This window comes from Electrona antarctica (genome assembly GCF_951216825.1).
Source record: "Electrona antarctica genome assembly, chromosome: 18".
Taxonomy (NCBI): domain Eukaryota; kingdom Metazoa; phylum Chordata; class Actinopteri; order Myctophiformes; family Myctophidae; genus Electrona; species Electrona antarctica.
In genome coordinates, this window is record NC_136799.1 from 20749325 (window position 1) to 20776246 (window position 26922).

General features: G+C 44.0%; 2 protein-coding genes across 2 annotated transcripts in view; one reads left to right on the top strand and one right to left on the bottom strand.

Moving 5' to 3' along the window:
• Nucleotides 1-568: 568 nt before the first annotated feature.
• Nucleotides 569-6558, top strand: LOC306941808 (rho guanine nucleotide exchange factor 33; the record flags this gene model as incomplete). The annotated part of the gene is made up of 8 exons (XM_079527449.1): nt 569-671; nt 1154-1287; nt 2278-2392; nt 3301-3439; nt 3540-3641; nt 4062-4151; nt 4724-4912; nt 6457-6558. Exons 1-8 carry the CDS (start codon nt 583-585, stop codon nt 6556-6558), a joined length of 960 nt encoding a protein of 319 aa, XP_079383575.1. The 5' UTR covers nt 569-582.
• Nucleotides 6559-11521: 4963 nt separating this feature from the next.
• Nucleotides 11522-26922, bottom strand: part of sos2 (son of sevenless homolog 2) — a 58097-nt gene continuing 42696 nt past the window's right edge. The window contains exons 10-23 of the mRNA XM_079528925.1: nt 26089-26744; nt 25845-25926; nt 24654-24776; nt 24179-24291; nt 23771-23993; nt 23128-23247; nt 22489-22651; nt 20231-20348; nt 19752-19924; nt 19377-19493; nt 18841-19105; nt 18497-18538; nt 18120-18223; nt 11522-16300 (exon numbers count right to left, since the gene is read on the bottom strand). Coding sequence (XP_079385051.1) covers nt 15770-16300; nt 18120-18223; nt 18497-18538; nt 18841-19105; nt 19377-19493; nt 19752-19924; nt 20231-20348; nt 22489-22651; nt 23128-23247; nt 23771-23993; nt 24179-24291; nt 24654-24776; nt 25845-25926; nt 26089-26744 — 2830 coding nt within the window. The 3' untranslated portion in view covers nt 11522-15769. The remainder of the gene's footprint in view (nt 16301-18119; nt 18224-18496; nt 18539-18840; nt 19106-19376; nt 19494-19751; nt 19925-20230; nt 20349-22488; nt 22652-23127; nt 23248-23770; nt 23994-24178; nt 24292-24653; nt 24777-25844; nt 25927-26088; nt 26745-26922) is intronic.

Sequence of the window (26922 nt, forward strand, 5' to 3'; positions counted from 1 at the left end):
TGAGCACAGACAGACAGACTAACAAAGCCAGTTGTAGGAGTGGTTTACACCACTCAAAAAATGCACCACATCTCTGTACGTCTGTCTGTCTGTACGTGTGTACGTCTGTAATGCACGTAACTCGAGAACCGTTTGCCGACTTCAAATTCGCCACACGCGTTTCACCCCCCCACAGGGAGTGCAGTGCCCAGTGTCGAGTCGGTCGGACCCACAGTTGTCCAGAACCGCCACAAAAGGCCTCTGCCTGGGCTCTGGACGTTACAGACTCTGTGCTTTACAGCCAAGCACCAGTCACCAGTATATTTTAAAGCGAATATTTTAAAATCTCAAAATATTTAGAGATGGGGGTCGACGGTCAAATACATATAATTTTGGGCATCCTTGACATGAAAAACTTTGAGAACCTCTGATATAACATAGGTTTTTCAGAAAACTGACATTTTTAGAATCGGCCTCAGGTCTTAATGGGTTGAAATGTGCGTATCAGTAACAAATCACACACTATGGTGTTTATATGTTGTTAGAAAATGAAAATATGTTTTCCAATGTACCACTTTAAAAATACAGGAGGAGCTTGGAGTGATGCAGTGCCAGATCTTGCAGCTGTACAGCACCAGCAGACGAAGACCTCAGCAGGATGGGAAAGGCACCTTACCAAAACAGAGAGAAACGTAAACAATACATAGATATATAAGAGATATGTACAAAAAATCACACCCGTGTGAAGTGAGGGGCGCTCTTATCATTGTAGATCATTATGACGTAATGATGCAGTTTACTATGAAAACCTGCATCTCACGTCCGTCATGCCTTGTGACACGCTCCATATATGGAATTCATTCCATATATTGATCTGACCTCATCAAACCCTGTACACTCAAGACACGCTCCATATATGGCCAGTACAGAATTCATTCCATATGTCGATCTGACTTCATCAAACCCCTAGATCTCCATATATGGAGCTGGCCTGTTCTGACATCACAATGCTGTTCTGACATCACAATGATGACTTGACCAGCTCAACAGAATGATCTCCAACGCAACCTAAAGGGCGAGGTCGCTTCTCGCCCTCAGTGCGTCTTACTGGTATAAAAGGTGTATGTTGAACATCATGTGAATGTTCATGATCTGTCACACTATACCTTTTCAGTGATTCAGGGGGAGCAGTCTGTGAAAGGAGCCAATGTGAGTGTCCCTCAGGTCCGTCTACTTCCTCCCCAAGGGGCAAAGTCCTTCTGCAGTCTTACCTTCAAGGTCTCAAAGCAGGACTATGTGAAGGGAAAGGTAGGGTCACACAATTGTTGGTAATGTAACCACCCACTTTCTGATGTTTAATCAGGAGATACAGGTATTAATGCCCAGGTTGCCATATTCGCAGGGAGAAACAGGGTTACACAGATTCACATCCAGTCTTGCATAGCCAGGCGATCACTCGATCAGAGATCTACGCGTAGCCTACTGATACATAAATTAATCTAACTTCATTGAATGGGCACACGCAAGACATTAAAATAATGACCTGTTTCTGTAGTGCCTCTGATAGTGAGAGTATGCGGAAGACATAGCCTACTTTTGCCTCATTTAATTTAAGTTTGATTTTAGTTTGAAAGTGATGTCAAAACTCCATCTTGTTTGCACTTTTGTGTCTGTGAGTCATGCGTGGGTGCAGGGATGCGCACATGTCTCAGAAATGGACACAAAGACATGTACACAGGTAGCGCCTGCCTTGTGCAATAGCACTTGTTTTGCTGTGTAGGTTTCTTTGTTCACACATGTCCAGGCGCTGGGCGAGCACCCTAGTCAAAGTGGACGAAGTCTGCGGCAAAATCGGACTTTTAAAGTTAAAATCATGTATGACTGTCTTGAGAGCATGAAAGCTAGCCTGTTCAATATCGTGACCCATGACTTATATTTGTGCCAAGTTTGGAGGCAATTATATAACTGCTCTGTCATGGGAACACGAGCGCACAGACAAACAAATGATACATTATGGTTTGTTTGTAAGATAGATGTATAATAGGATGTAAGATACATACTGTATTTGCTTTATTCATCAAAAAAAAAAATTGCTCAAGAGGAGCCTCAACAAACACCCTCAACAGTTAGAGGATTTTGTTGATGTAACTGTTGAGTAAGAACGTCCCTCGATGGATTCTTGAATTTTGGTTGAGGAATCTCATTTTTCTGTAACGTTGACTTTCTTTTTATAAGCTTGGAAGAAAATGTGATGATAATTGATATGTAACCTATGGCCTCCCACTACATCTCATCTAGATGCAAGGCATCAGGTGGCTATGCAACTTCTCCACTCAGAATGGGAGTATGTATCAACCTTAAACCAACTTTATGACAAATACAAGACTCCACCTGCTCTCCACTTTGAGCCTTAGTAAGTACTCTACAAATTATGTACATTATGTACAGACCAAATTATTTATCATAGTATGTAACAACAAAATTATGTATCATAGTAATACTGACCAAATTCAGCCTTTGTCAAGTCCCGCCCGTGGTTGTGCCCCTCTTCGCACCCATTGGTTGCCGTTTTGTGGTATTCTGTGCATTCAATTCTTATTTTAAACTTGGTGTCAGTAAAAAGGAACATCACAGGTGCAGCATGGTGACTGGGCAATGTGGGCATAACATGTTTGTTTTAGTTTTTTCCAAAAATTATGTTTTAGCTAATTCAACATAAACAAGGCGGAACCAGGGCGGAACAAGGCAGAAAGAGCCTGCTGGTTAGTCAGTCAGGGACCAATCAGAAGGCTGACAAATGGTGAATTGTGCATCATACAGTAGTAACGACTAATACAATTATGCATCATAGTAAATACCAAATTAAGCACCATATTAGTAACTACTAATCATCATCGGCTGTATTTAGAGTATTAATTACAATTTCATTAATTCTAGGCCTACTGGTCAGATATTTCGATGTCGAACCTTGCTATGAAGGCAGATGTAATCTCATTTATCCCAGTTTAGATGTCCACAAAAGTTCAGATCGGTGTAATAATTGGTTAAAAAAGATAAACCAAGCAGGCTAAGCAAGCTCAGCCCAGATTTAAAATTTGACTAATTTTTAAAGAGGAATACCACTCATTTTCAACATTGAACTATTATATGTCATTAATAGGTACCTTAGAGTTGAAATAATAACAAACTTTATACCTTTTAAAGTTCAGGCTGGAATCCAGGCTAACCTCTTTAGCTGAAGTTGTCATGCAATTAAAAACTTGGATTATATCTTCTCCCATACCTCATCTATTATTAAGTTTTGACTTATTACCACTCTAGCCAGGCCTTTCTGAAGTCTGTGGAGCAGCTGTTACAGCGCCACCTACTGTTCAGGAACACCCTACACGAACGGCTGTCTGCAGAACATTGGAAATCGCTTGTCGGAGACATTCTTGTGCAGCTCATTGGCCATAATGATGTAATTATTAGTTGAATGTGTTGAATTAACATTGTATTTGTTGTTATTATTACAGTAAAACTGTAGCATACTCACAATTATTCTGGTTTGGATCCTGCAGACTTCTTTCACAGATATGTACATTGGGTACACAACGACCTTAGCTACGTTCCTCTCACTGGAGTTCGACAGACTTAACACTGAGAAAGGTCCCAAAATGCAGGTATGTGTGCATATTGTGCACAGATTTTCTCCCTCAGAGATAAATGTTTTATTTCATTTCCACCATCTTATGAGATAAGGCTAGATCTCATGTTGATTGTGTATGTAACTGATTCATTTAATTTGTATAATTATGAGAATGTGTTCCTAGTAGGAACACACTCATAATTATACAAATTAATTCTCATTATCTCATTTCCCAAGTAAAACAGTAGGAACTTCCTACTGTTTTTATCTCATCTCCCAAATAAAACAGTAGGAACTTCCTACTGTTGTACTTGGGAGATGAGATAACCTATTTGTATCATGTCTGACATTCTATGATTGTGTTGTTTTTCCACTTTAACAACATGAACCCTAGTGTCTGCTATTTTTTGCAACTAGCAGTCAGTGTGACCTATGTTTTTTTCTCATATTACAGAGTGGTCATATGGAGAGAGAGGAACTGAAACTGCTGTCCCTGCTGTTATCTCCAGTATCTCGCATACACAGCTACCTAAGCCATATTCAAGTGAGTCATCTTCTACGTCACTGTGTCCTTCTGCATCCAGGATACTGGAGGGTTGACTTTGTCAGTTCAAAAGGGATTTTTGCCCCTGCAAGTGACAGACTTCCATGACTTAAAAAATAATAATAGGTTATTGGTTGCGTTTCTGTCACATACATACACATACATATACAGTAAGGTGGATTATATAAATTACTAGCCACTATATGCAGAAAAGGTGCCCAGTTTTTAGCAGTTTGGGAGTGCATTTTACATTAAAGTTATCATAAGGCTGTTTATGTTGCTGATATGCATTGAAAGAAGCTTTGAAACTTGAGTGTGGATGTGCCCTTTTTTGATTATTCATAGCCATGCAACCCAGCAGGTTGGATAAGCTCAACATCCGTAGCGCATTTCTGAATATTAGAAAATGAAAATTAGAAACAATGTCAAACGGTAGGTTAAGTCCACCCATAGTACTCAACTGGAATAAATTATGGTATTATTTCTGTATAGCTGAGCTGACAAAACAATAATAGCCTACCTTCTATCTGGAGCCTCTATGTATTTTAATGATAACAATCGCTTCTTCCCAGAATCTGTTGCAGTGGACGGGCAAGGAGCATCCAGACTGTAGCCTCCTCCTGGGTACTGAGAAGTCCCTGAGGAACATCCTGTCCTGCTGTCATGTGATCCTGGAGGAGGAAGTCCGATGGGAGAATGAAGCAGCAGGACAAAGGTTAGACCCTGGCAGGCTGGCACACATACCACAGGAGAACCCCTTGGTACATGTGCCCTTTCACTATATGTGTGTTGCCTTACAGTAATGCAGAAACTCCCAAATTAACAATTATGTATTTGGATTGGACTTGTCTTGGACAATGGGTGTATTTCGATTACACATCAAAAAGTAGATTGGGCCTGATCTGTGTTTAACCCATGTTCCATTAAATGAGGACTAATTGCAGTATGCACCTGAGTTTAGACATTAATGCCCGGGTAGCTCAGCACTTTCCTTTGGACTACAAGGTCATCATAGCTACAATGCCGGGAACCGCCAACTCAGCATATGAGTACTGAGTAGCACGGCTTGGGTGCGGCAAGTCATGCAGCGAGTATTGGGAGCTAATGGTAGTAGTTGTGCTCGACCTCAGCAATCCATCTCCCAGGGGTCTAGCGCATTCAAACATACTCCCGTGTTCTTGACTGATATACCAACAATAAGCCTCTCCTTCCCAATACTCATTAGAAAAGGTTGTGGGGATTAGGGAGAGATCATCATCATTTTTCGACTGCGGTCGAGATCATGGATTTCACAATGCCACACCAGACTTCCCGGTCCTTCATTGCCATCCCCAGTTCCTGCTTACTGATGCATGTGTCCCTACTAGCAATAACATCAGGGAACGACAGTTTTCTACCTTTGGTCTGCTTTGAGGCAGGATTCCAGAGAAGGGAAGATATAACCTCATTGTCAGCTCTGTAGCAGTGGCCAGCAAACTGTGTTCTTCTGGATCGGACTAGTGAAGAAAAACGGGGAAGGTTGGCGTATATTAGATTAGTCGATGGGTGGCTCTTCCGAGTAAGTGCCATCCAGCCGTTTCTCTAATTTCTTTGAAAGTGTCCATGTCTCTGAGCCATAGAGTAGAATCGGCTCTACAGTCATCCAAAATATTATTACTTTGAATTTACTAATCTGGGATGACCAGATTTTATGCATGTCATTGCAGGCTGACCAGGCCATACCCTTCCTAGTTTGAAAGTCCTTTGGGGAAGAAGATATATATGAACCCAAATACAGAGGAGTGTTGTTAAGTGTTTTGATAACGTGGTTATTGTTGGATTTGCATATATTTACATATTCAGTTTTTGTCTCGTTGAGATAAAGACCAACACAGTTGGAGGCCTGCTCAAGAGACTGAAGTAGAAGTGCGATGTCAGCATCGGTTAGGTATTTAGCAGGATGACGAGAGCTACTCCTAGGGTTTAGTTGGTAGTCCTCAACTGACATACGAAGAACATAACAAAAACAATAATAAATAGAAACAGGCAAGTGTGTCGCCTTGGAGTATGCCAGCAAGGATGGGGAATGATGGTGTTTCTCTGTCAGGATAGTCACTGAGTTATTTGTATATAGAACAATATATTTTTTGGCATTGATCATTTCGTCGGGGATACCATATCATTTAAGAATTTCAAGCATTAGGGAGAGGAAGGACTACAAATCCTAAAAAACCTTTCCCACTCACAGCATATTTCAGGTCTTAAATCACAATAAATCAGAGTGTGTGTATATTAATTCACTCTTTATACTTACTTTCCCTGGTAGCTGCTCAGGTGCTCCTCCTGTGTGCGTCTCTTCTGCCAAGTGCCGTGGACGGAGCCAGGCTTGTCATACCAGGGAGACTCAGCCACCCAGGGAGGAGTGTAGTACTGCTACTCAGAGGTGAGCGTTGCCCTCTGCTGGTTACAGTCAGTAAGGTGTGTACTGTACATGTTTCATCCAGTAACACACCACATTAGGGGACTTCAATAATGAATTTCCCTCTCTCTGGATGAAGGGCAGGCACCATTGAGAGCCAGTTATACACTGGCAAAGGTACATATCTTCATTACGTCATACGCAGCCATGGCATACGCATAAAATAACCTTAATTGGTTATTAATCACGTAAGAAGTCAATGTTTTTAAATTGTTTCAAAATAATTACTATCAAAAGAATCAAGGTTCATTGAAGAGTTGGCAATAGAATAGTTTCTTTCAGTCTAACAGATAAACCCAAAGAAGATACTTCAATATAATAGAATATAATAAGAATTGAAGATGGCCTTCAATGACATACAGGACATTCAAACAGTGCAGTGTGAGTCTAGACTCTCTAGAGGCGTGGCAACAATCATGGACATTCGTAAGGAAAGGTTCATATACCAGGAATGTCCCCATGAGGACTGCAAGGACAAGATTGTTGACCTTAAAGAAGGAAATTACCGCTGTGAGAAATGTAGATATTCCTGAGTTCGAAAGTGGTGTCATGCTCCCAGGAAATAGTTGAAGTTCTTCTGGATCGGAAGAGAAGGTCACTGAAACATCTGAGAAAGATTGATGGCGTTGGATTGGCTTTCCAGGATATTTTATTCACCGATCATGTCTTTAAGATCAGAGATGAGATAAAGACATATAATACGAGAGTAATCGAAATTGAACCACTGGACCACAGGGAATATAGCAAGAGTCTCATCGACAACATTCGGAGAATGGCCAGATGCCCAGATGTCACAGGCTGACTCATGTGGAGAGTGTGATGCAGTACCCGCCCCCCAGAGAGACGCTGGGTAGCGTCGCCGCCACCAGGCAAGCCTTCCCCACTTTGAGAGAGGATGAAGGGAAGCTCTGGACGGGCCCGACCCAGGATGAAGAACGAGCGCCCTCCAGCAGCACAGACTCCGCCGAGAGCCCGGACCCCTTCGCCGAGTTTCCCGCCGAAATCGAGGGGGCCACACCCACAGAGTATGCCACCCTTCAGTGGGAGGACCCAAAGCTCCGAGGGGACCGGGGACAGGTATCCACCATCTGGACAGCGGCCCGACCCAGGATGAAGAACGAGCGCCCTCCAGCAGCACAGACTCCGCCGAGGCTGAGAAGTCGCATGGCAGGGCGGAGCAGCGAGGCGAAGACGAGAGCCCGGACCCCTTTATCGAGTTTCCACCGCCGAAACCGAGGCGGCCCCACCCACGGAGATCCCTGCCGTTCGGCGTACACAACGCGTCAGCCACGACGCTCCAGCCACCTTCCGATGGGAAAAAGTTCCAACTCGGAAAGATCGAGAAGGATATATCTTTATCACGTCACCATTGGGAGTTCTCAACAGGCCCGATAATTAAGGCTCGGCCCTCATCAAACACCGTACACTCAAGAGAATATCCCCGCTACCACCCTTAGATCTCCATCTCCTGTTCTGACATACCATGTGTTGATCTGACCTCATCAAACGCTGTACATTTTTTTACCTCCAAAAACTAGGTACGTAGCAAAACGTTATTTCACAGAGAGGCTGAGATTTGAGTTTGTAGCGGTCGACAGTACTTGCGCGCTCTGCTTGAGCACTAGTAGGCCATAACTACTTGGGTGCAACAAGCAAGTAGGCACTCGACAGAGTGCAGTTCTAGTTATGTATGTGTCCCTTTTATGCCCATATATGGAGTTCTTTGTCAAGCATGCCAAATGAGGCTTTTGTGCTGGTTCTGGACAACCGGAAATGCCGAGTACCTGTTCCACCCAGAGCCATAGAGTAAGACAGAGTTACGCAAACTCCGTTCACTTCATGGGGCCAGTCCAATGGTGGCTCTTCTACATAGACTTCTATTGAATGGGGACAACTGGAAGTATTGAATGGGGACATCCGGAAGTTTACGTAATGCATTGGAGTCTATGGGCTCGCGTGAATACATGAACCACGTGACCGTGCTGTTTTCTGCCCCCTCAATATCGCAACTCCTCTGGTTCCACCCATCTGTCTGTGTCCCTTTTGTGCCCATATATGGAGATTTCAGTATGTGTCTCTGTGTCCCTTTATTCCTATATATGGAGTTCTGTGTCATGCATGCCCAACTATGGAGTGTTGTGATGTCATGGGCAGGGGCCCTGTCCAGAGCCCGGGCAGAGACCTTTTGTGGCGATTCTGGACAACCGTGGGTCCAACCGACTCGACACCGGGCAGTGCACTCCCTGCAGGGGCGTGGAATGTGTGTGTCAAATTTGAAGTCGGTGGGGTGAACGGTTCACAAATTACGTGGATTACAGACAGTATACAGTAGAATGAGTAGATAGATAGATTTATAGATATAATAGATGTTGTGATGTTATGCGTCTTTAATGTGGACTGGACTCTTGGAAGATTAGCCAATGGGCTAAAAGAGATTCTCAAACTACAAAAGCCACTCTGTTGTGTCCACAAAAGATTTAAGGATACAGTAAAAAAATAGCATAAACATTGTACTGTCCACACAAATGACAAAAACTGTATTGATTTTTGATTGAAGATAACATTTGTTATAGTGTGCCGATAGCTTACCTGGTAGAGTACATACATACCATTATCGGCTAGGGTTTGAATCCAACCCAAGTCCCTTTGCTGCATGATAGACTCAACCCAAACTCTCCTGCCATTCATTTCTCTCTACTCACTGTCACTGTCAAATAAAGCAGAAAATTCCCCCAAGAAAGGAAAATGAAATGAATCTTTCCGGTGTTGGCCCTAATCTTTAAATGAAGAGCATACGTACTGTGTCCTACGGGGTGCAGTGGTAAAATGGGCTTCTTAAAGCAGAGGTTGAGAATTCAAAACCTCTCAACCTCACATGTATTGTCTAAGTTTGTACTGGCTCTAATACATCATTGAAGACCAGAATGAGAATATAGACAAAACATGTTGCCTAACATGCCTAAATGGTAAATTGTAACACTGCAATAAAAAAGGAAATATACCGTTTTTTTTAATACTTAAAAACAATTCTAAATGTCCTCACATTTTAAACAGAGACAACGAGCAGACATCCAACCTCACTAATGGCTGCCACACACTGAATGTGGAACGCTGGTCCTGCAGTCCAGTGAGGAGAAAGAGCAGGGAGAGGACAATACAGAGGCAGTCAGCCCATGACTGCGCGTGCAACCATGGGGACACATGCAACCTTCTCAACGCTGACACTCCCGTCTGGGGCGATAACAGCGATTCAGGCCAGGGCACATCCAGCCATCCAATCGGGAAGAGTGGAGATGAGGTGCTGTGCACGAACCACGACACAGAGGACAGCTGTGAGACCGACCCAGATGACACCTCCGCCTTTGACTACTCCTCTGTCACCTCCTGCAGTCCGGAAAGCACCCTCCGGATGGGGATGGTACTCAGTGCCAGCGGGGAGGAAGATGAGGAGGAAGAGGACAGTCAGGTTCCAGTGTTGTTGAAGCCTACATGTACTCAGCAGCAGCAGATCAGAGACGTGCCCCGGGAGAGAACGGTGTGTGTGAGGTGGCAGATACCCAGGTTGACCCCACACCCTCCACTGAGAGACCCCACAGAGGGACTGACCCCCTGCCTCGTGAAGTCCCATGGGAAGAGGCTCGTCAGCATCAGAAAAGGATCGCCTCCCTTGCATCGTAAAAGTGCCTTCCGTCCCATTTGGGATGACCCAGCCAGACAGGTTGGTTCCCATTCATTTATACAGGAGTCACAGTGGATCCTTTTCTTTTTCAACTTCTTCGGAGAACCAAATGGGTGCATGGGAACTTTAGGGTTAGTTATAGGCCAATACCTGATTGATCCATTTCATGTTCTCATTTCTTCTAATAATGTTGTCATTCCACCCTCACTGGATTTCTTAGGGTGACACAGCACCAGAGAAGGACAACAGACAGAGCTTCGTGCCCGTTCCTGTTCCTGTCCCAGGAAGACCGGCCTTTCAGAATTTCAACACTTTCAGGTAAGACATTTTAGCAGATGCATTTTTTTTCTTTTTACTTTACCACATTAAGTTGTGGCAACTTAAAATGATCATGCAACAAGGCCAGTAATCATAAACACGCCACTGAGTTTTGCCACACCTGCATCAAGCAGCAGTATATGTGCAAATATTTACATCATGCCTTAGGGCAAATATGTGCCAGATGGAAGGGCTTTCCAACACAGGACAATACGGGTGCCAACATGTTTATATGAGAGTAAATACTGTATTGGTCCAGAGGACTTTTTCTGAGTGTTCTTTTTTTGTGGTGTTTTTGTCCCCGTTAGACCAGGGATGACTCAGCAGTCTGGAGGCCATGCAGGTCCTACAGGGAACGGTGGAATATGGGAAGACAGCGAGGACAGCGAGGGACCGTGCAGCACTGTTTGAGAGACACCAGCCTATAAGCACACAGGGGCAACCATTGTGCTTATGACCTAATCCAAAATAGACATTTTACTGTAATCTTCTCCAATATTATGTGATATACATCATCATAACCTTTTGTCCTTACTCAGGGCATATATTCTATGGAGATCTGCATTTGTACACAATGACAACTAGAAGTCAAACAACAGTTTCATAAACAAAACCAGTCTTGTCCAGAGCACAGCTGTCACTGGACACTGATGCTGCATGAACACGGATCTGGAATGTAACAGTGTGGACTGAAACCTCTGGATCAAGCAGCACACAAGATGACATCAGATGCATGCCCAGGTCATGCCAATGAAAAGAACTGGTGGTAAATAAAGACCACTGTACTCCGATTCACAGAAAACTTAGAAAATACTTTTCATCAATCTGAAATTAAGGGATTGCACTTGCCTAAGGTATTGAGCTATATTTTCTTTGAGTATGATTCCATTTTGTAAAGAAGTCATAAACAAGAAATGTTGTGCGTGAACAATAGTTACTATATTTATTTTTCTTGCATCCTATACCTTGTAGGGAACAGAAATAACCAGACAACACAGTACACACACGCACCCACACCCACACGAAGTGATTCAGTACAAAATAAGACTGGGTGATTTATTAATCTCATCAAGACCATTAATACAAAGCACAGTTAAAAGGCCATATACCATCAACTAAACCGACTGCTGGATCAAGCTGTTACAGTGCCACAGAGGGGGAATCAAACTGTTATTCCGGACTGGGGTTAAAACAAATCTGAAAACACCCCCCCCAAAAAAAAGAAAAACTAAAGGATTGACTGGGGGTACTATATTGAACAAGGAACCAGATAGAATGTGAGCAAAGACTTGATGTCACATCACCTTCACCCCCATACACACTTTCCCATATGTAGTTCAATCAAAAAACATCCTCCAACTATACTCCCCAGTGCTTTCACAAAACACACCTCAGGAGAAGCTACTAAGAGAAGCCCCCACAGATCCCCTTGTGGCATTTTCAGAGTGAAGAAGAGCAGAAAGGAGCGAGTGATTCAAGAAAAGACTTCACCAGACACACACTGGAGAGCGAAAGAGTGAGAGAGACAGCAGTGTTTCTCAACCTGTGGAGCAGGACCCAAAAGCAGGACTCGTAAGACAACTTTTAAAAGTACTGTTACCGTTATATAACATCATTGGGTCCTGACCTCACAGCAGCCCACAGAAAATGCAGCGTCTCATTGCAGGGCCAGTTCAGAACGGCTGCTTACGTATCAGATGTTTTCTTGTGTCTCACTGCACGTGCGGGACTCCAGGGGGTAAGATTGAGGTGGTATACCGGTGTGTGTTCATTGCCCTGATCCATGAAGAAAGTGAGTTTAACAGTAGCATAGGACCATTGCCAGAATGCATTGCATTTACAAACGTGACCTACATCAACTGTGGCTCTTCAACAGTACGGCCTAAAGTGCACAAAGTGTATTTTCTTTTTTTTCTCAGAAAAATTTCCAATTCTTCACTATGCTCGTCAAATAACATAACATATATATACACTCAATTGCAAACCTTAATACAATTTCCAAATCTCCACTTTAATGAGTATTAGTTTGAAAGTCTTTGAAAAAAGAAAAGGAAAAAAAAGTTTAAAAAGAAAAAAGAAAAAAAACCCACAAAGGAGAAAATTTAAAGGGGTAATTAGTAAGATGTACTAAAGTAAAGCATGTTTAACCACATGAACCCTAGTGTCCCTATTCTAGGGTGAACATTCAGCCATAATAGCAATCTAGAAGCTTCCCATATTTGTGTTATCTTATAGATGAGCTACTTTCGGCGAAGAAATTTGGTGTAGGGGGGAAAAGGATGGGGTACAGACCCCTGGTGGTGGACTAGGGTTTAAGTCGTTATGTAAATGCTTGGCATGTTGAACTGTGTATGAAGAGCTCCATTCCAAAACTAAATATCAGCCATTCAGGGGTTAGTTGGGGGATGACCAAGGACATTGGTGGCACAATGTAAAAAAACAACCTAAATTATGTAATGTTATGTTCTAAAAGGATGGTAGCTAAACTTAAGTCCTTGGTTGGCCAAATGCTAACAAATTGCATCCTCTGCATATTAGACACAGTGGGTATTGTTCACTTTAAGATCCTTGTTATTACTAGGAATATTTCCCTGGCTACATCATCAGGTAGCATCTTCTACTTTCTCCCCCAAAATGGACATGAACTCTTCATATTTTCATTGCTTTAAAAACAGCTAAGGTGGGAGAGTAGATTGAGAAAATGGCTTTCCTCAGTTAATAGTCCCAGTGTTTAAAACCAGGGATTGTCTGTAAGTAAGTTAGTGACAGTAACCTGTTTTTTATTGTCTGACTGTAGCAGCACTGGACTGTGAGACAATAGTCTGACTGAAAAAGATGCGTATGAGAGTACAATATAACAGGAGGGGAGAGTCGCTTTATACAAATTATTTTAGTTAGTGTATACATGTTATATATACACAGTATGCACAATGTACAATTCTCGTAGTGTATAGCTTTTGTTCTGAACATGACATAGGCAACTTTATTTTGTTTGTTTTTTAGCATTTTAGACACCATTTGCTTATTCTGTAAAATAGAAAACCAAATAAAAGGCACATCTGAGCATGATGCATGTATTATTTCAGTCTTTTCCAAATGAAAAACAAAGTGTATTGAGCAGGAGACGTGAAAGACCAGGAGAGATATAGAAAAGAACTTATGTTAAAATGTTCATCTTTTTTGTGTGTGAATTCTTTTTGTTTTCTTTTAAATTATTATTTTTTAGATATTTGGGGTCAGCCACTTAGGGGAAGCAGTCCCTGTCTCAGGCTTTGGTGTGTGTGTGTGTGTCTGTGCGCGCACGCGTGGGGGGGGGGGCTGGGGGGTGCGAGCTGACTTCCAGTGCTTGAGTTCCTCTCCATACCAATAAAATACAACTAGTAGTGGGATGAGGGGTGAGTTGAGCACATCGTAGAAAAGCAGCGCACGTCATTAAGGGGATGGATGTTTTAAGACATCGTCTTGGCTTCCGAAGAGCTTGAGAGGAAAACGCAGAAAACCATCCAGAAGAAAACATGACTTGTGTCCCTGATGGGGTCTGGACTCGTAGTCAGATCCCTTTACAGGCCAGCCTGCTTCTTCACCTCCCCGTCTTCCTCCTGGGTTGGAGTAGTTTGATATCGTGGCAGAGGACCCCCCCCCCCCCCCCCGTTCCCCCCCATATCGCTGGGGAAGGCTAGTTATGAGTTTCTTTTTAAAATGGTCATCCAACCTACCGACTTTTGCCCGAGCTTGATGTGCAAAATGGAGTGCAGACTTTGTGCATCTTATCTCCTTTTTTCCCCCTCCTTCAGCCGAGAAGAGCCTGGGCTTTGGGAGGGCTGGGGGTCAGAGGTCACTGCTGTTGGATTTTTAAAGGCAACGTTTTGAAGTAGAGCGTGTGGCTATGACAGGCCTCATCTGCCAATGGACAGACAGGCAGGCAGGCATACAGACAGGGCCCTGCATCATCAGCTCACTTCTAATACAGTCACAGTGCACAATAGAGAAAGAACGGGGGGGGGGGGGGCATATTCAGTGTCGCACAGGCCAATGAAATTCCTTTGCCTCCAGGTTTTTATTTTGTAAAGTCACTCCTTAAAAAAAAAAAAACTAAACAAAACAAAAAAGCACATCCCTTATCCCCCTGCATAAAATAAGACTTTGGCCACATTTAACTTTTTTTTCTTTTTCTTTTTACAGTTAATACGAAAAATGACACAACGGTAAAGAGTTGTTAAGTACTCAATAGAAACGTCCGCTCGTGCCTGCTACTCATACAAGAACCCGCTGACAAACAGACAACAGGTCTTTAGTTTAGTTTGATCGCTGCGGAGGGACGAGGTCTTCAAACAGTTCTGAGTCAAGTTTCTGTAGAGCTACAGCAGGAGACTGGTGGGAGGGGGATGAACGGTGGTGTCAATGCCCATAGAATCACAGCATCACGGCCAGGCTACGAGTCCTAGACCCCCCCAGACATGTGGTCCTGACCTGGAGGGTCCAACCCCAGCTCCTCTGTGGGGTCCGTGAAGTAGTCCTGTGTGGGTGAGGGATGAGAACTACAAGTGTGACAGCGCTGTCCAGCCTGGTTGGTACAGTGAGCACTCTCAACAAGAGAAGCATGGACATAGTGACTCAATATGCGCAAGCACACACACACACACACACACACACACACACACACACACACACACACAAACTTCACGGAGTCGGAGTTCATGCACATGCGCACACATGCACGTTATGTATGTGCATGCATGCATGCACGCATGAACGCACACACGCAAACACACACACACACACACACACGTTCACAAACACAGAAACAGTGTCTTGTCACTCCCCGTTTGTTAGCTGGCACACCGGTGTGAATTTCTCATTGGCACAGAGGGTTTGAAATGAAGGCGGAGCTACTGATCCCCTGAGAGGCATGTGTGATTGGTCAATGATGGAGAGTGGGCCGGACAGAGAAGTGGGTGGAGTTGGAGTGATGAGGTGGGCATGAGTGAGTGAGGGAGACAGAGCAGTCTGTCTTGTCGATCAGTAGCTTTGATCATGTATCTAGTTTGCTGTATTCGCTCTCTGAGCTCATAGTTTGCAGGACACGGTTTAAGTTTGTATTTAAGAGTTCACCTAGGCGTTTGTGATTTAAATTTAAAAAAAAGAAAGAAAAGAGTTGCTACCTCACTGGCTGCTGTCCGTGTTTTCAACCAATGAGAGGCCGTGCAGTGGCGGCGGCAATAGCTCCCTTTTGTAAGTCTTTGGCGGGAGTTTGGGGAGCTGGGGGCTGGAGTTGTGGCGAGGGGGTACAGGTGGTGCCATGATGGGCGCAGACATAGGCATGGGCATGGTCATGGGCAGCGGGCACAGACTGTTCTGGCTGGTGCTGAGAGGGCAAATACGCCGAGGGACGCGCGGTGATGGCGTGCTGGGCGGCGTGTTGGGCGAGCTGGGGGAGCTGCCAAAGTCCCAGTGGAAGCGCCCCACGGGCGACGACTGCATGTTCAGGGGGTAGTTGATGAAGATCTCGGGGGGTCGCTGGGGCACCGGCGGCGGCGTGTCCGGTTGAGGGTCCCTGGGGGGAGGAGGGGGAGGGCTGGGGATCGGACCGTCGCTAGGGCCGTTGTAGATGGTTGGCACCCTGGGCTGGATCCTGGGAAGCGGAGGGGGGAGTCTAGGAGGGATGGCTGGAGGACTGTCGGACCTAGAACTCAACTAACGAGCACCATGGAGACACACGCACACACACACGCGCGCGCACACACACACACACACACACACACACACACACACACACACACACACACACACACACACAATGACTCATTTACACAGAATATACACAAACACAAATGCACACCCACAAGATTCAGTTTTGTACTTCCAGCTGAATTCAATAGAAAACAAATCATGCACAGTAAGTCCTTTCCCCGAAACCCAACTTCACAAGAATGTATAAACTGTATTGCCCTTGAATCAGCTAAGCAAGACTAGGCAAGCCTAGTTAAGCCAGACAGTCCCAGTACATGCCAGTGGGGATGTGCGTTCAGGAATTATGGTTAATGTACATAACTGTGTGTGTACTAGAGCCAGACATATGTATTCTTTTGGACTATATATCGGCCATTAGACTATATGGATGACCTCAGTATCGAAATTGTGCAGCCGATGTAGTTTTCTTTCTTTTCAAAATCTTTTTATTTCCGTTTTTTAACAGTATGGGTGTCAAGTCACAGGTTCATAGAAAAAATAAAAATAAAATATCAGATTTAGTATCAGTGACTGAGGTAAACAAACGTAGCCTACTGTATGAATCAAAGAGATCGTGGGCAGACATAATGAAAAGACTTATTGTGCAAAACATGCCCCTTCAAGAAAAAAGAAAAACATTTTCTCCCCTTCAAGTCCCAATTTACTATAGCCAATTCCCAATTCCCCAGCCTCTCTACAAGTACTCCATCTCTGCTAACCCCCACAATCAGTCATTGGGAGGGTGACGAAAGCCTCGGGTCTCCTCCGATACCCGGGCCATCAAGCCAACATCTTCTTTACACCCGACAGTGAAAGGTCTCACTAGGGGGGCGTAACGCATGTGGAGGTACACGCTATGCCCCCCACCTCCTCCCTCCCCTGAACAGGCGCCCTGACAGCCGGCTATTTTTGAAAATCTTTGACTAGTTAATGTTGTCCATTTATTTGTTTATGTTTTTTTTTTTGGCTTTCGCCTTTATTTTATATTTTTTATGGAGGGACAGACAGTAGGCTGACAGGAAATGGGGAGAGAGATGGGGGGGGAAGACATGCAGAAAGGCTATCGGGATCGGGAGTCGAACCCACGGCACACTGCCAGACTGGACCACCAGCCAAGGTGCCTGGACCACTGAGCCACGGCCCAGGCCAAATATATCTACATTTAATTAAATCAAAGTTTGTCAAATTAATTTAAAGATTTTGAACTTTTACAAACTATCGTTCAAAATATCAGTAATTGGTGGTCTAGAGATCGATCCAGAATTGTGATCTGCATCGGAGCAAAAAATCTGGCATTGGTCGTACCATTATGCAACAGTGTGGTACTATCTGCATGCACTTTATACGTTTACACTTGTTTACACTATGATCACTTTGAGCATACCAATAAATTGTAAGGAAAACTGCCTTGGGTTTAACTTAACTTAACCTGTGACTGTTGGGCCTGAAAGATATTGCATGAGTACATAGTGTTACCAGTGCAAACCGATTTTAAGAGGGGAGCTGAAGTGTACATTTACAAAATTACACACTTACAAGAAGCACTATTGTGCAGATTGAGCACAAAATACCTGTACTTATGTTATTTTATCTAACGGTAGGTAACATTACTTAGTTGTAACTAACACTGATGAAGCGAGACTCTATGTAAAGAAGCACTATGTAAAGTTAAAGCCGTAGCTAGAGTGCTACATACAGTACTAGAGCTTTTCATGAACGGTTCAGATAACAGATTTAATCTAACCAGTTGCTGGAAGTGGTGACACTCAGGAAACATCCTTACCTTTGCCTCAGACATGGGCTCTTTCCTGCGTGGGGGCAGAGGAGGGGGCTTGAGCAGCTCTTCTCCCAGCTGGTGGAGGCTTCCACAAGAGACAGACTGGAACTCTATGAAGAAGCAGGATAAACCTCTCAGCATTTTAGAAAAAACAACACATTATATGAACATATCCTAACGACAATAACTAATAAAAAATGACACAAACGTGTGAGAACCATTCCTACTTTCACACTGTTTAGATCTTTAGATCTATTACCTGCAATACTGTATCTGTACTGTGTCTGTTGTGGTTACAATTATGTTTCCTTGCAATTGGAATATCTTCACCCACATCTCTATCATAAACGTGAATTAAACACAAACATGGACTTAAGACTTACTTGAAGGTGGCAGAAGAACTGGAGCGAATATAGAGTTGCTACCTGCAACATTCAAAGAGGAGGGTTACACACTTTTCCTTGTTTCTTTCCCCTTGTAGAAGAAGTAAACACAACATCCGTGAAATAGTCTAATACTATTCTCACATTTCTCCACACTGTTCACATACATATATTCCCCTCACTCCCTTCCAGCCCTGTGTGATTTACCCACAACGTCTGCCCTTAGGATCCCTTATGTATGGTTATTGTCGATGCAACACATGTTTCATTGAACAATACGTCATTTTTGTGTGCAAAGCGGATAGGACCCATTTTTTTAAAGCGTGGCTGTGCGACCCACCCACCTCCATAGGAGTTGCTGGGGTCATGGTCCATGAAGACGTTGCTGAGGTCGGAGGAGGCCGACTGAGGAGGGGTGGGGGTGTTGGGGGATGTGGGCACGGATGCCGAGGCGGGCGTCTCTGGCTCTGTCTCTGCGATGCTGCGGAAGGTGATCTTGTGGGGGGGCTCCCGTTCTAGCGGGACCGGGTGGCCCTTGAGGGTGCCAGAGGTAGACGTGCGCACGGGCCGGATCCCCGGGGACTTGAGCGTGTACTGGGTCTTCCTGGGCTGTTGGCATAGGAGGGGAGACAGTGGATTCAGCCACAGCTACCTGAGTGTTTCAACAGCAGGTTATGTCCAAGAATCCCAAGAGAATATTTACAATTATTATATAATTATGCTCAGTTGTTCCCAACCTTTCTTCCTTGAACCCCCCCCCCCCCTTCTTATATCTGACAAAAGTTGACCCCCACCACACACACACACTTTATATAATTCTTCTGCCCTACAAGTACTACCGTTGACCCCAATGACGGCTACTATTTTAACTACTGCTTACGAATCTGGGAGGCTGTCGGCAGTTCCGTGGCTCAATGTCCTGAGACTTATTGAACAGATAGTCTGAGAACTCCTTCTCACTCATGTTTCCCATGGGGTTCAGGTTCTCAAAGAACCTCTGTGTGGAGAAAAGAGCACAGGGAAAGAGACACAACAGGAATCTGAGGTCAATAATCACAATCTAAAGAGTTTGATATGCTTGGTTGAGCACGGTGTCACACAATGAAAATACCAAAACCTTTTCATTGTGCGACACTGCGAGCATCTATGTATACATTTAGCTTAAAAGTAAAACATAAAAACCAAACAAAATAACTAACACAAGTGTAAGAAACGATCATTTCAAATACACACAGATGAGAGGACAACGTCGTACCTTGATGTCGTGCTCCACCTTCAGGCAGTATGGTTGGTTCTGATACTGCTGGATCTCTCCTGTGATCTCGGCCACTTTCCGTCGCTTACTGAAGTTAATCAGCTCCTTGCCGTGGCGTTTGAGAAAGTCCGGGTTACCCTCCTCCGTCTTCAGGATGTTAGTTAAGTAGATACCTGAAGAGGATGAAGGAGATTGATGTGAAATAAAAGCCCAATTTAGATGAAAATTTTGTTTTATTTACATTTTGAACAATTCCAAACTAAATGAAAGCCAGTGACGGGGAGATAGTACAGGAGCAGAATATGGTTGTATCACAGGCCATGTGTAGCTCTGTAGCCTAGTGTCTCCATCAATACACCACATTGACCATATTAATTTAGATCAGTGTTTCAAGAAAGACATAGCTCACAGAGAGGAAGGCCAATAGAGACATAATTCATGGTGTATCTGTGGCAACAGCCTTCATATCAGGCACTTACCAAAGAAAGGCACACAGGGTGGGTTTATTGACTTGAGTTTGGCCAGGTACTTCTTAAAATGGTCCTGGCTGAGTTCAACGGCTTCCTCCAGGATCTTCTTCTTCCTTTCAGGGACTGCCTGTATGTGTGTCAAGGACAGGAACATCCCTGCTTAGACAGCCCTTTTCAAACCAGTTTGGCTTGTTCAAATAACAGAAATATCTCCATGCCAACCATTCAATTAATTAAAAGTGCCTTAAAACGAGAGTTCCGTGAGTTCTGGTTTTCTCTTTTAGAGATGTTTCTGTCAGGGCTCGACAGTGCGACTAGGTGCTTGCATTTGCTACTAAAAATAGCACCGTGCGAGTTCAATTTGTAGCACAGGTGCGACTACAGAATTTGACCATTCAATCGTGATAAAGACAAGGCTCTACAGCAAGTGCACATTCTATAGTCACGGTTATATACCTAAATTTATAAACGGCGGTGTCGTTCGCCAAAAAGAGCAGAGCTACAAGCTAACAACGTGTCGAGGTTCAATGCGGTGTTCATTTGAAGATCTGTCCCCTTTGCTCCCACCGCCCCGCCCCTCCCTGTGTCGGTGCTCAGTTCTCTTCCCTGTCAGCAGCGGAGCGAACGCAGCAGGATACAGATAGCATGGTAGCACAGAAGACAGAAGGAGTTGCTAGGACCCCGACACGTTGAATACTAAAGTTATTTGGAAAGTTTGTAATGTTAAAACATCACTTGATATGACTTTTAACCAAACGTGGGTGAAACAGCGTGCAGCCGTGCACGTGCGCACGCACATGGAGTGGACGGATTGATTGATATACCAAAACAACCCTTGCTTAGCACCTCGCTTTCAAAAGCGTGTGCGCAGCGCAATACGAATGACCGACCTGGCTGGATACATATTAGTCAGTGGCTAGCTCAGGTCCATAGCTCTAAATGCAACGCATTAGACTAGAGCTATGGACCAGAGCTAGTCAGTGGCCTGCATAACGAGCAACGGAAAAAAGGCAAAGATCCCCCCACCACGCCGAGGTGTAGCCTATATGTCCGATGTTCTGTCTGAACTGAAGCAGTCAAAGCCAAGGAGAATGTTACAATACTAATTCACCATCGAGTAGCCTCTGCACTAAATGTCACTCACAGCAGGATAAAAACGGATAGTATGTCTGTCCATCCATGAGCAACATAAAATTAATTGATTATCTATCTATCTATCTATCTGCATACAAAACGAATAGTCTATCAGCATAAAAACAAATTGATTATATAGATTATATATTATATAAAAACAAACATGAAAATGATATCAAGATGAATATCAATATTGTGATCATTTCTGAAAAGATATTGATATCATATTTTGCCATATTGCCCACCCCTACCTCATATCACTTTATTAAAGAAAAATCACACCTGTGTGAAGTGAGGGGCACTCTTATCATCATACATCATCATGAATCATCTCATACTGGCCAATCAGAATGCCTGTTGCCTGTGATTGGTTAGCTGATTTGCTCGTTTACATATGACGTAAATTGTCCTTTCAATGTCAATGGCTTTTAATGTTTTGATGTTTCATTTACGTCATATTTAGAGGAATTTTTACCAAATTTCTCCGTTCATTGGCAATGGCAAATATTGAGACGTGTGGGGACTAAAGCTGTATATAGGAGGGGCTAGCGCCCCTCAAAAACACATTATTTGATAACTTGTCATCGTGCTCCTAAAATAATTTGTGTGTTACTAGATTTTTCAACTTAGCACACGTACTACTTGGAAAAATGCTAAGCGTCGAGCCCTGGTTTCTAAGTTACTTACCCGACTGCGCACCCGGTAAAAATGTTCAGAGAGTTTGAGAGTAGTTGGAGTCGTCCGAGCTACTACCTTGATACAAATAATTAACATAAAATTCAGGAATTTGGCTCTAAAATGAGATACAAACATAATAGCACCAATGCCAATTCAAACCAATTAAATGGTAGCACAAAATTAAAACAAAGTATTATAAAATGATAGACAGTAGGAATGTATGTCATTGGCAACAAAATGACAATAACCCTTACTGTATTTTAGATTCACTGAACAATGAACTTTGATCAGGCTCAGACTGTTCAGACTGTGTGCGGGATTCCATTTTTTTTTACTCCAGTTCCATTATCCGACGCACCCCTGTCCTCCGTAGGTGTGCATAAGGACTTTTTCTTCATGGTTATATGGTTACACACACAGTTTATATATTAGCATACAAACATCAGGGTGCTGACCTCAAAGGTGTGGTCCAGGCGGTACACAGGAACAGAGTTGATGGCGCTGACCACCTCTAGGACCCCGTTGAAGTTGTTGAGCTCCTGGAACACCTGCAGGATCTCGATGACTCGAGTGAACACTGCCACCCTCTCATCCAGGTTCTCTGCTTCTACGATGCACCTGCAAAATGCACACACGCCACACTAATGAAGATGAAGTCTAATTTACAAATAAATTGTACTTGTTAGTATAATAATGTCTTTCTTCTCCATGCAGACAGCAAAGCGGTCATGATGACAATCATGGTCTACCTCTACCGTCTAATCTAATAGGACATTTGGTGAACAAAGTTAGCCTGGAAACCAGACAAATCTGCCACAGGAAAAATAATCAGAGTTAAAAATAATAACTCTGGGGAGATTGGTCTGGCACTCCTCAGTTTTAATTACATTTCGCTCACCCCAGAGTTGTGGGTGACTAATCAGAGCCCTCTATTCAAAGTGAGCCTTTTTTGCTGTGACGTTGGAACTTGTTTGTAACCGCCCTTGGAAATAAATCTTCCACACCGAAGTTCCAGACTAACATCTACGCAGTGACTGATATCTACAAGGTGATATTGGTCTGGCCATGCTGTTGTGGTGGTGTTGGATACGTACTTCTCAAACCAGAGCGTGAGGTTGGTCGTGTGCCGGATCATACGGAGTAAGTTAGGAGAGTTCTTCTCTTTGTCCTCTTTAGTCCAGACGCTTCCCACCAGCTCAGATGGCCTGACAGCTCTGTGGATGAAGCCGTATCATCAGACAGGGGGAGAGGGGAGCAGATACGTTTTAAATCTGGAAGGCTGAGGTCGAAACACATAAGTGTTCCCAATAAATGATAATGTGTATCTGAGCCAGTCTGGCATCCTTTATTTTGGAGTGCCGCTTTTTCCACTTTGGTGGCATTTGATTTAAAGGGGCATTCCACTCATTTTCAACATTTTACTATGTCATTAATATACCCTAGAGCTGTTGTGTGGAAATAATAAAAAAGTCCCCCCATTCTGTGTTTCCTAGAACTGTAAGTAGTAAGTAAGAAAGAAAAAAATCATTAACATGGTGAAACACATGTTGTTGTGATGTGTTTCACCATGTTATATAGCTGAGCATCTATAGCAATGATTGCCATCAGAGTGCACAGAGACTTCTGCGTGCTACAGATATTCCCCCAATCCTAATTTACAACACAACATGGACTTTATTAGATGTTAAAAAGACAAATCCATAAATGAGACATGGAGGAAATTTGACATCAACTCACCTGTATAGCTCAGACTCTAGCAAGGTCAGCTGGCGGGCAATCTCTATGGGGTGAAGGGTCATGAGGTCAAAGGTGTCCACTTGCCCTGCCCTGCTGATGTGCCACTCTATGGGTGGGGGCGGGCTCTCAAAGGTGATGTTGTGACTTACACCATTGGACTGAGTCTGCAGCTTCCTTTTGATTATTTTATTGATGGACTCCACCCACTTTCTCATACTCTTGCCTGGTCAAAGTAAGAACATTGTTAGAATCAGTCCATTCACAATATGTATGGCAGAATGAGCTTTTAGAATATGAATCGACTCACAATGAAGAGGATTGGGATCATTGTATGTATGCATGTCTAATGTATGTACACATTGCAGAAAGGCTAAGCAGAGGGTGGAAACGCTAGTTTCTAGAACATACCTCGAAGTTGAATTTTGCTGGTGATGTACTCCTCTAATTTACTCCTCAGTTCTGGGTCATTCTCAAAGTCATAGAAATGATGTTCAACCCACTGCCGGAAAACGTTGAGTACTCTGTGATGGAAAGATGGATTTTAAATATACACTGTACATATAGCATATTGTACAGAGTACGTTCATTAACAAACTAAATGAATGCATACACAGCAATTAGTCCAAATAATCTTTAGATAGTTTCGACTAAGTAGCAGAAAACAACAAAGAAAACCGTTTCGACGACAAAAGCCAAATGCATATTTAGTAAATATACAGTATAAGGGCATAAACATGCATGCACTGCAGTTACTCCAAACTACAGTATGTTGTTTCAAGTACTAGCAAAGAATTTCCATCAACACTGTACCATTAGTGGGATATGTTTCTGCATTGCTGACCCGTTCAGTTTAAGGGCAGGCATACAGTAGCAGTGGTCTTACCTGAGCTGGACTGGTTGTACATACTCCTTACGGAATCTCTGGAGCTCTGCTGCCATTGGCTGATCACCATTCCATAGAGCTTGTCTGTCTGCCTCGGTTGGCTCTGGTTCTGGGATCTCAATCCTGGGGATAGAAATCATGTAAATAAGGCATTTCATTTATTTTCTGAGGGCTTTTTGAAATATGTGACTTTTCTGGGGGTGTGGTCCTTCTCAGCATTTATAGTGACAGAAGTGAGACAAGAAAGGGGTAGAGAGTAGTAGTGTTTACTTAATTTATCTATGCATTGTGATATGAATACGTAGTTTTTGACAGGAGCTGGATTCAAACTTTGGTCCTCATGACTCACAGGTAGCCTGTGGCTAGTGCTATAAATGGCTATGCCACTAGGCACCCCCATTATTATTATTATTGTCTCCACCAGGCCGAAGGCATGGGGAGAGAGTATGTTTTGCACTCCGTCTGTGTGTGTGTGTGCGCGAGTCCCTCCGTCCATGTGTGTGTCCGTCTGTGTAGAGCTAATCTCCGGCACCGAAATTTTGCACGCACACTCCCTGGATGCCAACGATGAACCTCTGCCCCAAATTATCCAGAACGGCCTGTTATAGCGCCACCGACTTTTGTAAAACAATTTTTTGGATATTACTCCTCCAGATTCTATCCAGAAATCCTGCAAATCGTTACACAGTATCTCTATAGTCATGTGTTCAAGACGGATCTGTCCGATATTTCATATTCCATCCTAGTTTGCAGGATTGGCCCGTTTTGAACAAAAAGCCTCAAATCAGGAACGCAGTGTGCAATTTACGTAAAATCTTTCACAGACTTTCCTACTAAGCTGAGGAATATATCCCACCCTTTTCACATTGGCCTGTTATAGTGCCACCAACAGGTGGATTTTTGCAAAACACATTTTTGGAACAAAATGCCTCAAATCATCCAATTGCCATCGAAGGCGTAAGAAGAAATGGCACCCTTTTCACATTGGCCTATTATTGTGCCACCAGGAGGCCACAACCTGACCTGCCTTGGTGGAGAGTAGACCTGTGCCCCGAGGGGCACTTTTTCTAGTTATTATTATTATGTGATTAAGGCTTTGACATATAGCTGAGGAAAAGTACCTTCACAGTGGGATTGTGTCATATAAAAGCACATGTGGGGGGGATGACAACTCCTCTGGTAATACCATACCTGTCTATTAGCAGACTGAGAAGCTCCTGCGGTTTGCAGAAGGACCGGTATGTGGTCAGAAACGTGCGTACAAAGTTGGGATCTACAATCATAACAATACACAAGTGAGAAAAAACATAAGAATGAAAAGAAAACATATAACAGTAATAATAATCTGGGAGATTAAAACACCTGCTAGAAGTTTGCCCCAGAAAACTTTAAAGAGCTCAAAGAATCCATGTCACGTCTTTCATCAGTAACTTACCAGCATACATATGGTAGGTAAGTCTCTCTATGAGCTTGACCACCGTGCCGGCTTTTATGATGGGGATTCCGGTCTTGCTCTGCACCCGGTCCTCAAACACAATGTTTTCCTCAGAGTCCTGCACAGCAAAGCGGTACACCTCTGGCGAGGGCAGCCTGAGCGGCTGGGCCTGTTCCTCGTGCTGCAGCACCGTATCCAGCATGCGGTCCAGCGTGGATCGGTACTGCAGGGTCACCAGTGCCGCCATCCACGCTGCCTTTTCCTCTGCCGACCTGGCACAGAACACTGCACAGTTCTCGTCCTTGCCAGCCAGCTCGAAGGCGTGCTTCAGCTCCGGGGAGTCCTCGCGGTCCACGATGCGCGACTTCCGCAGAACAAACTTCTCCTTGAGGCGGTACTCGGCCCCGCTGCCTGCACCCGGCAGTCGGGAGCTCTGGTTGGCCTTGCAGCTGATCATCAGGCCATCGAACAGGAAGTTGTGACGCTCGTGCTTGGCGCCGGCACGCAGCAGTGGACCCTCCAGGATGTACTCGCTGCAGCACTGGCCGATGTCCTTACCCTCCCAGCCGTCTATGCTCTTCTGGATCTCGTTCATGCGCTTGATGGCCAGCTGCTTGCTGCGCACTTGCCGGCTGTACGGTCGATACATCGGCTCACTGTACAAGGGGGCAGAGAGAGTTAGCGCCTTCTTTCTTCTCAGTATTGCAACATGAATCATGTTGTGGACAATGTGGATACAACTTTCACAGCTTGAAAGGAGTGGGGGAGATGCTTGAGGAAACCTGCTTTAACCACATGACATCCCTATTATGGCCATGTCATGATAGGCAAACA